This window comes from Alligator sinensis, unplaced genomic scaffold, assembly GCF_000455745.1.
Source record: "Alligator sinensis unplaced genomic scaffold, ASM45574v1 scaffold1186_1, whole genome shotgun sequence".
In the NCBI taxonomy this organism is placed as follows: Eukaryota; Metazoa; Chordata; order Crocodylia; family Alligatoridae; genus Alligator; species Alligator sinensis.
In genome coordinates this window covers 78,219-87,951 of record NW_005843233.1, presented here as the reverse complement: position 1 = coordinate 87,951, position 9,733 = coordinate 78,219, and the positions used below count along the sequence as shown (strand labels likewise).

At 60.0% G+C, this 9,733-nt stretch overlaps 1 protein-coding gene across 1 annotated transcript; it reads right to left on the bottom strand.

The window, feature by feature from the left end:
• Window positions 1-979: 979 nt before the first annotated feature.
• LOC102385887 lies at window positions 980-9,292 on the bottom strand. Its single transcript, XM_025194528.1, has 10 exons — window positions 9,171-9,292; window positions 7,001-7,348; window positions 6,235-6,534; window positions 4,549-4,848; window positions 4,050-4,157; window positions 3,487-3,837; window positions 2,769-3,080; window positions 2,290-2,622; window positions 1,590-1,949; window positions 980-1,126 (listed from the first exon to the last, which is right to left on the bottom strand). Exons 1-10 carry the CDS (start codon window positions 9,256-9,258, stop codon window positions 1,092-1,094), a joined length of 2,535 nt encoding a protein of 844 aa, XP_025050313.1. The 5' UTR covers window positions 9,259-9,292; the 3' UTR covers window positions 980-1,091.
• Between the last annotated feature and the right edge of the window lie 441 nt (window positions 9,293-9,733).

Here is a 9,733-nt window from a genome sequence, read left to right as displayed (position 1 = left end):
AGCCAGCAAACCCAGCAGGGCCTGGCCAAGGTCATGGTTGCAGCCCAGGCTGGGGGTGGCACTGGGCTGTGCCAGTGCTCCTGCCTGCACTCAACCTTGGAGGGTCCTGGAGAGAGGGTCGTGCCCCTGTTCTTAGGGTCAGGGTCAGCTTAATTTCAGGGCATTTGAATTCCCACTGCCCTGGAAGTGCTGCCCTGGCCTCAGGCAGAAAAACCCTGCTCCTGGCAGGGCCCAGAGCACTGGGATCTGAACCCAGGATGGATGAGCCAGGTGGGGACTGGTTTCTTTTTTTGTAAGTGTTGTGTCTTGGCACAAATCAGCCAAATCAGTTCTGATTTCTCTCATCTGAGCAGAGTTCCACATTAGGGATCAGATGCCCCATCTTACCTACACAGAGCCTAGAGGAGGAAGGAGCAAGCTAGAGGCAGAGCCCAGAGCAATCCCTTCTCCCCATCATGGGTGCAACCTAGTCCTGGCCCAGGTACCTGTGATACTGGGGAGGAAGTGAAGCCCCAGACTGGTGCATGGGAAGGAGGACACTTGCCAGTGTTTGAGCCACAGGGCCTTGGGGGAGCTCCTGTCCTACCCAGGCAGAACCGTGCCCTGCTAGCGAGCTGGCCACACACATGGATGCACCCCTGTGGCTGGGAGAGCCCCAGTCCCTGATGTCTGTGCCGAGCTGCAAAGACCCACACCCCCACAGCACCATAAAGAGGATCTGGAGGCTTCAGCCCTGACCAGCCTGCTCCTAAATCCACTCAGGGAAGTGGGTAAACATCAGCACTCTCATCTTTATTCTGGAAGCCCATGGACAGGGACCCCATGGACAGAGAGCGAGAGACAGTCCTCACCCCTGGGCTCCCTGCCCAGCCCCACCACACAGGCCACCCATGAAGGCAGGATGGAAGGAGCAGCATCCACCAGTGCAGGCCTGGGGATGACCCAGCCATTTTCCAGCCACAACTGAGACCCTGGGCCCAGCATCCTTGATCCCTCAGGCAAGCTGTGGGCACCATCCCTGGCATCTCCTGGGTGGGGAAGAGATGCAGTGCTGGTGACATTGCCTCTGTCTTTGGCTGCCACCTCCCTCTTCAGCTCTTGGAGGCTCTGGGGGACTCTGAATGACCTAGAAAACAAAGGCAACAAGCCTGGGACTTGCTGTCTGGGCCACATGGGCCCATTTACACTGCATAACAAGACCCTCTACACTTGCAAGGGGGCTGGGGCATGCAGGGGAGTGCAGGTCCAAGTCAGCTGGGAGACAGGATCACAGCTGGGGATTCAATCTGGGGTCAGGAGTATCCCCTGACATGTATGTCACTGCTTGTGACTCTGGTCCATGACAGGATCCCATGTTCCCCTTTGCACTTCCAGTGCTTGGTGCCTTCTCTTGCCTGCCTGGGATGCTCGGAGTGGGTCGCTTGATGAAATGCCCAGAAAATGCCTCCCACACCTGAGAACCAGGGGCAGGATGCTCCACCCAAGGGGGCTTCTTGTTAGACAGGACTATGCACCTGGTGCACGATGCAGAAGCCCTGGGCATCACCACCCTGGCCTTGCCCCATGCCACCCAGCCCATGTGCTCCTACCCTGATGTTGCAGCTGCTCGCTGGACCTGGACTTGGGCTCCTTCAGGGCCTCATGCTCCATATGGCCGTGGTTCTCCACTCCAGCCTCCTCAGGCTCCATGGAGGGAACACACAGCTTGGACTCCATGCTATAGGACTTCCCAACTGGTGCCCGGCTGGGGACCGGGGTGAGGACACGGTGGGCGTCTGAGTTCTGCAGGGGCCTGGGCTCCTTCTTTCTTGCTCTCTTTCCCAGCAAGGGCATCACCAGCTGCCTGAGGTAGGAGCCTGATACAAAGCTCTGCACAGTCACCGGCTGCCTGGGGACCAGGTCCTGCAGCTGAGAGACCTCCCCCTGGTCTGGAAGGTGCAGATGGCAGGCTGCAACAGGTGGGAGCAGCATGTCAGTAAGGTGCCCCTGTCCCCAGGCTCATGCCACCAATGCCCTGGTTGGCACGAGCCCAGCTCCTGGCTCTCTAATGTGGGCTCCACTTTCCCAGCCAGTGTGGCCCCAGACATCTCCTGTCCCAGACAGCTTCTGGGAGGGCCCAGAGCAAGGGGTCAGACAGTGCCAGGGGGTCACAGCCCCTCTGAACTGGGCTGGGTTAAAGGTAGGTCTGGTCCCCTGTGGCCCAACCATGAACAGAACCAGAGCAGGGCCCATCACAAGGCCCCTTATCCCAGGACAGATGCTGGGTCTGTCCCATCCCCTACTGCTTACTGCTGCTCCTCTCAGTGGGGGTCTCCAGGGCGAGGTGTCCCACGCGGCAGATGTACTCTGCCCCCTGGTCCCTGGATGTCCAGCGGGTGAGTCTCGTCTCCTGCTGGAAGCTTTTCCCGTCCCGTGCCAGGACGGCCGTGCCGGGCTCCACCCTGCACTCAGCCGAGTCCCGCAGGATCACAGCAGTGTCCTCCCCCTTGCGCCTCCGCAGCCAGGTCACGCTCAGCTCCCCCGGGAAATGCCCCGTGATGTGGCAGCTCAGGGTGACTCCCTTCCCCGTGGCCACGGACTCAGGCTGGGAGATTTCGGACACGTCCGGGGGCCGCAGGAGACCTGGGGAAGGGAACAGGCAGAGGCAGGGACAGGCCCTGTCAAGGGAGCGGCGGCCTGGCAGGGGCTGCTCCCCGGCCCCTCACACACCACACAGACCCCACACCCCTGCAGCGGGGCTGGGACCCCAGGACACGGCCCCTCCTCACCCGCGGCCCTCAGGCTGAGCTCTCTCTCGCTCGGGGGCTCTCCGGGGCCGTGCTGGACGCACACTCGCACTCGCAGCTCCGGCCGGGTCAGGCTCCGGCTGGGCACTCTCCAGATGCTCGTCGCGGTGAACGTGCCGTCCGCGTTCTTGTCTATCTGCGCGGGGTCTTCCCTCCAGCTCCCGGCCCCGTCCCAGCCCCACTGGATTGGGGGCACCTCCCTGGGGTAGAAGTTGTGGAGCTGGACAGCAAACGGCACCTTGTCACGGGGGTCCCACTCCGGCAACACCTGGATCTCAGACACCTGCGGCCGGGCTGGAGAGACAGTGGGGAGTGGGGGTTAGTGCCAGGCACTGATAGGATCCAGCTTGGGGGAAATGGATGGTTGGGCCCCCCTAGGAGCTGTGGGGCTGGGGCAGTGCAGTGAGGGCCAGATGAGTCCTGCCTATCCTCAAGAGTTGTTCTGTCTCCAGCTTCATCCCTCCCTGGCTGCAGCAGATGTAGCCACAGCCCGAGGTGGTATCAGGAATGCTGGGATCCTCCTTGTGTGCAATGCGTGTTTGGCACCCCCAGCAGGCTGTGTGGGGCTGAGGCAGTGCATTGAGGGCTGGGGTCAGGCCTGCCAATCCTCAAGAGTTGTCCTGTCTCTAGTTTCATCTGTCCCTGACAGCAGCAGATGTAGCCACAGACAGAGGTGGTATCAGGGACACTGGACACTCACCCCACACCCGGATCTCCGGGGACACTCGCTCCTCTCTGATCAGTTTGGTCTCGTGGAGGAAGATGCACCGGACCTGCGCCCCGTCGTCCTGCAGCGTGGGGGTGAAGGTCAGGGAGGACGTGAGGCGGGTCCCAGCTCTCTCCTCGGTCACTCTGCAGCCCCTGGGAGCGGATGGGGACTGTGGCTGGTCGCTCTCAGGCACGGTCCTTTCCTCACTGTGGATCCACTCCCACTTGATGGTGACATCCTCAGGGAACGTCCCCTCCATGGAGCAGTGCAGGGTCACCTCCTGGCCCAGCAGGCACCGCTCTGGCCCAGCCACCTCCGAGATGGAGTACAAGACTGCCCAGCCTGGGATCAGGGTAATGAACACACAGGACACAGGTCAGCCTGGGACGGGCTGGAATCTGTGGAGGGTGAATCCTGCTGTGGGGAGGGGAAATCCCAGTACAGAAAAACCTTCTCCCCACTCCCGCCTCCCCCCAGTGTTAGTCATGCTCCCATCTCTCTGGCCCATCTCCCTTTTGGTAATCATGCAGCCGAAGGGAAACATCCCACTCTACCTTTTCTCCTATTTGTATGGCAGAAAATGATTATGATGACCACAGTTCCTGCTATCATTATGATGGCTATGATCAGTGTTCTGGTTTGATCCACATCTGTGCTCCGTACTAGGAGGAGAAAACCAGGCTGAGCTCAGCTTTGGTGCATGGCTTGGCATCCTCTGTGCCCCAGCTGCTGCCCTTGCAATTGTGGTCCAGGGTTTGCTCTGGGATGCAGGGGATCCCTGTGCTTGCCATGCACCAGGAATGCAAGGGACTGGATGCAGAAGCCCAGGAGGCCCCTCCAGGCCTGCATCTCCCTGTTTTTTGTTGCTCCAGTTGCTCTGGGAGGGAAGGGACATTCCCCTGGCTAATGCATCCCAAGACCATGTTGGTCTGCAGCTCAGCACCACCTGCATGCTGGCCAGGAGCTGCTCTGTGCTACCTCAGACAGAGGGCAAGGGAATTGCCTCCATGCTCAGAGTCAGGGCAGCAGGCAGGTCCCAGCACAGGCTCTCACCTCGGATGTCCAGGGAGACGTCTTTCTGCAGTGGCTGCTCCAGAGCCTCGTGGTGGACATGGCAGGAGAAGTTGCTGCCAGCGTCACTGTGTGTGGGGCTGAAGGTGTAGGTGAGGGTGAGGCTGAAGGTCCCATCCGGGTTCGTCTGGGGGCTGGAGCGGGTGGAGCCCTTCAGGACCTGCCCGTCTCTCAGCCACACCACGTCCACGTCCTCAGGGAAGAACCCCTCAACGTGGCACAGGAGGGAGGTCTCAGCATCTGCAATGCCCAGTTGTCTTTGGATGGAGATTGTTGGTGCAGCTGGAAGGAGAGAGTCACTGTGCCATGCGGGACCCAAGACGGGGAGTGTGCAAGTACTCTGCCAGTTCAGGCTGGCACTGAGCTGCTAAGGCCATGTGGGGCCTGGGCCTGTGTCAGCCCAATGACCACTGGACAGTCCCACCCCTCTCAAGGCAGGTGTCCAAGGGTCCTTGTGGGGCTGGGAGGGTCAAAGGGGCTAGGACAGCACTGTCCATGTGCCTAGAAGCAGGAGATTGTGCCTCCCTGAGCCGGCACGCAATGCTAGTACATGTGCCCCCTGTATGAGAGGGGATTGAATAGCAGCCTTCACCTCCCTATAGGGTAGGTGCAAAGAGGATGGAGCTGGACTGTTCTCAGTAGGGGCAGAGGACAGGACAAGGAGCAATGGTCTCTAGTTGCAGCAAGGGAAGTTTAGGTTGGATATTAGGAAAAAACTCTCACAAGGATGGTGAAACCCTGGAACAGGCTACCCAGAGAGGTGGTGGAAGCTCCATCTTTGGAGGTTTTTAAGCCGTGTCTAGACTAAGCCTTGGCTGGGATGATCTCGTTCGGGCAGGTTCTGCTTTAAGCAGTGGGTTGAAGTAGATGTGACCTCCTGAGATCCCTTCCAGCTCTCATTTCCTGTGATTCTGTGACCCAGCGCATTTCAGGTGTAAAGGCAAGGAGAGGGGTGAGGATGGGGCTGGGTGGGCTGGATGGTAGCTGACAGCACTGGGGGGCACTTTGGGGGCTCTGCATGGGCAGGCTGCACTGTCAGTGATGCTTCTCAATAGCTCCTAAGTAGGACGCCTCCATGCCCTTCTCAGCTGGGGCACTGGGCAACGTGGACTGGTGGCTACTTCTGGTATGTGGCCTGGCACCTTTTGGGTCCCAGCTGCTTCGCTCACAGTTGTGGGCCAGGGTTTGCTCTGGGATGTTGGGGATCCCTGAGCCCAGCCATACACTGGGAATGCAGGGGCCTGGATGCCCCTCCAGGCCTGTGTCCCTCTGCTCCCTGGTGCTCCAGCTCCTCTGGGAGAGAAGGAGCGTTCCTGCTAGCTAATGCAGCCCCACACCATGCTGGTCTGCAGGCAGCACTGGCTGCATGCTGGCCTGGAGCATCTTTGTGCTGCCTCGGGGAGGGGCAAATGAATTGCCCCAACATTGGGTGGGGGATCCTGGATGCCCCTCCAGGCCTGAGTTCCTCTTCTTCTTTGTGCTCAATCTCCTCCAGGAGACAAGGAGGATTCCTACTGCCTAATACAGCCCCACACCATGCTGGTCTGCAGCTCAGCGCTCGCTGCACGCTGGCCTGGAGCATCTCTGTGCTATCGCAGAGAGGGGACAAGGAAAGCACCTCTGTGTCTGGAGTCAGAGCAGCAGGAAGATCCTGGCACGGGCCCTTACCTAGGATGTCCAGGGTGATGTCCTCCTGCAGTGACTGCCCCAGAACCTCATGGTGGACACAGCAGGAGAAGACGCTGCCACTGTCGTGCAGGTCGGGGGTGAAGGTGTAGGTCAGGGTGAGGCTGAAGGTCTCATCCAGTTTCCTTTTGCTGCTGGAGCGAGTGAAGCCCTTCTGGACCTCCCCATCTCTCAGCCACATCATGTCCACGTCCATGGGGAAGGACCCCGTCACGTGGCACAGAAGAGAGGTTTCCACACCAACCGTAGCTGGTTGTCTTGGGATGGAGATTGTTGGGCCAACTGGGAAGGAGAGAGTCACTGCACCATGCTGGATTGGGGACAGGGGTTGTGGGAGTCACTCTGTGGGGCTGGACTGGCGCTGAGCCACTGAGGCCATGTGGGGCCTGGCCCGCTGTCAGTGCTGATGTTCAACTGACAGACCCCCCGGGCAGGTGGCACAGGAGCCTTGTGGGCTTGGGGGGTTTGGAAGAAACAAAGAGAAGAGGACAGCGCTGCCCGTGTGTCTGGCAGCAGGAGATTGTGCCTCCCTCAGCTGGCACGCAACACCAGTACATGGGCCCCCAGCATGAGGCTTCCCAGTGCTCCTGGTTAGAGACTCAGGGCCCTCCCTATGGCCAGGGTGGGACAGGACATGGCAAAGAGACCCCTGATGTCTGAAACACATCGTACACTTGCCCCCTTGTACAGCTGTGCCATGGGTCTGCTACGACCACGGCTGTCCCCAGAGCCCCGGTCTGGTCCTCACCGAGCAGGTGCAGTCTGGTCTTCCCCTGGTGCTGATGTTTCCTGTGCCACACGACACACTTGTACATGCCCTTATCCCATGGCATCACTGTAGCCAGTGACAGGGAGGCATCTCCGCTTTGCAGCTCCTTCTCCAATGGCAGGCTGACTCCGGACTGGGCCTGGCTCCCGCCCCCGGCGTACCAGGGCCCCCTTACCCCCCCCACCACCTTCACCTCCCCTAAATACCACTGCACCCGCAGATAGTCCAGGGCCACTGGCCCCTCAACAGAGAACCGGCAATGCAGCAGGGCCCCCGAGCCCAGGCGGGCCCAGGAGGAGGGCGCCGTGGTCACCTGCACCTTGGGACCTGCACAGGGGAGAGGAAGCAGCCGTGAGACCCCGTGGGGCCGGGCCAGGCACAGGGGAGACAATAACTGGGACAGGCCGATTCCTGCGGGGACCTGGTGCCACAGGGCAGACCCTGGGCTGGGGGCAGGAGCCTGCTGCGCTTTGGGCATGATTTGACTTCACACAAAGATACTGAGCTGAGTCCGTGACATCGTCCCATGGTGCAGCCACTCCAGACCCTGCATACTCCTCCTGCATACTCCTCCGGCCCTGCTTACTTGCCAGAGCCAGGACAATGCTCGGGGACATTTTTGCCAACCACTGTCCTCTGTGCCAGGCTGTCTGCCTGGTTTGGCCAGGCTGCTCTGTCCCCAGCTGCACACCAGGGCCCCTGGGTGCCAGCAGGGGAAAGTGCTGGATGTGCTTTTTGTGCTGAGATCACCTTAGGGTTTTGTACTTACTAGCACCCCAAACCGCCCCTGCTTATGGGACACCAAAGCTGCAGCGGTTTAATGTGTCCTGGAATCCTGGACAAACACAACATTGCAGGCCCCCTCCCCTCATGGAAGCTGGGCTGCAGGGAAAGGAGACCCTTCCCCTCCAGGTGCATGTACAGGAGGCTGGGGTGGGTGGGCACATGCCCCCTCTTCTCCTTGCTCCCTGCCCCACCTCCCCCGTTATGGCCAAACACACAGGCACCCTTGTATAATACACACACATACACACACAGAGGCACATGCACACAGGCATGCATGCAAATGGGTGCACACTCTACTCTGCACATGGGCACACAGACACAAACATTCTCTCCCAGCCATGAACACAGACACATGCACACACACATGCATGCATGCACACAAATGCATGCACAGATGCATGCACACACAGATAACACAGGCATACACACAGACATACACTCACAGATGTACATACATAGACACACATACAGGTGCATACAAAGTCCGATGCACACATACAGAAACAAATGCATAGAGATGCACACAAAAATGCACACACAGATGTACAGGTTCAGATGCACACACAGAGGCAGTGATGTGCAGACACATGCGCACACTTGCATGTACACACAGGCACACACACAGATGCACACACATGTACTCACAAACATGTGCCCAGACATGTGCATGCACAGAGATGCACACAGATGCACAGACACATAGACAAGCGCACAGAGACAGAAAGAATTGGAGACACACACCCCCAGCCACATCCCTTCGCCTCACAGGACCTCCCCCCTCCTCCCCTTTCCATCACTCTGAGGCAGCCCCCTCCCCAATACTCCCTCCCCACCCAGCCACCCACGGCTCTGTCTTGCCCCCGCCTGGCCCCTGCTGCATGGACCGGCGGGTGCTGATGCCTGGCTGTGTTTGTGCGACCACACACGTGTACAGGACTGGACCGGGTGGTGCTGGGATGGGTGGCTGCAAGGGCTAAGGTGAAATTGGGGTCCCTGCTCTCGGATGCAGGGAAGCAGATGTGAAAGCCGTGGTTTAAAACTTGGCGCCATTTTGTTTACCTGCTGGGAGATAAAAACATGCCAAGAAAAGCAGAGCTTTCACTTTCCTCTGGTGAGGATCCCGGGCCCTGAACTGGTAGTGGGCCCTGGGCTCGTGCCCAGCTAGATCATCCATTAATCTGCCTATGGGCCCACGGCTCCCCCAGACCCGGGCCATTCTCTGCAAACATGCGGGCACCGGGATCTCTCTTTTCCAGGTGTGTTCACGAGGTGGCACCTGGCTGCCCCTGCACTGGGCTGAACACGGCCACCGCAGCCCGGCCCTGCCACCCCTCGCCCCAGCAGAGCAGGGGTCGGTATTTACCTGGTTGCCTCGGGAAGAGGAGACTCAGGAGCAGGCCCACAACCCCGAGGGTCAGGGCTGAGACTCCACGCCATCCTGGCACCGTCATTGTGTCCTCTCCTGCGAGGCAGCATGGATCCCTGGGCCGTGCCTTTGTGCTTTCACCTTCCCCATGTGGCAGGGAGGGGCTGGGGGAAGGGGCCAAGGTGCAGCATGGAGCCAGAGCTGCTCCTCCCACACCCCACAGCCTGCGGGAGCCCGGCCAGAGCCAGCCCTGCCCATGGCCCTGGGGAGAGCAGGGGAGGGCCAGCCCTGAGCTCTGCACGGCGCGTGGGACCCCTCTGCTCCGCATGGCCAGGGGGTAAGTGTGTGGCAGAAATGCCCCGTCGGTGCCCGTCTCCAGAGATCTGTCTCAGCCAGCCTGAGAGGCTGCTGTTGAATCTCTCACAGCGGGGATCTCGCTCCTTGTCTGCAGACAAAAGCCTGGTGCCTGGGAGGCGATGCTCTGGTCACCTGGGCAGGGGGGGGAAGACCCGGCCCTGCGCGCGGGCCCAGGTAGCCAGGGATGCTTTGCAGATTGGACG

Bases quoted from the DNA above. Each gene is read 5' to 3' on its own strand.
- LOC102385887 (XM_025194528.1), bottom strand. From the start codon at position 9,258: ATGACGGTGCCAGGATGGCGTGGAGTCTCAGCCCTGACCCTCGGGGTT. The intron at 4,849-6,234 runs GTAAGGGCCCGT...CTCTCCTTCCAG, and splicing joins CATCACCCTGGACATCCTAG to CTGCACCAACAATCTCCATC. The intron at 1,950-2,289 runs GTAAGCAGTAGG...CACCTGTTGCAG, and splicing joins CCCCACTGAGAGGAGCAGCA to CCTGCCATCTGCACCTTCCA.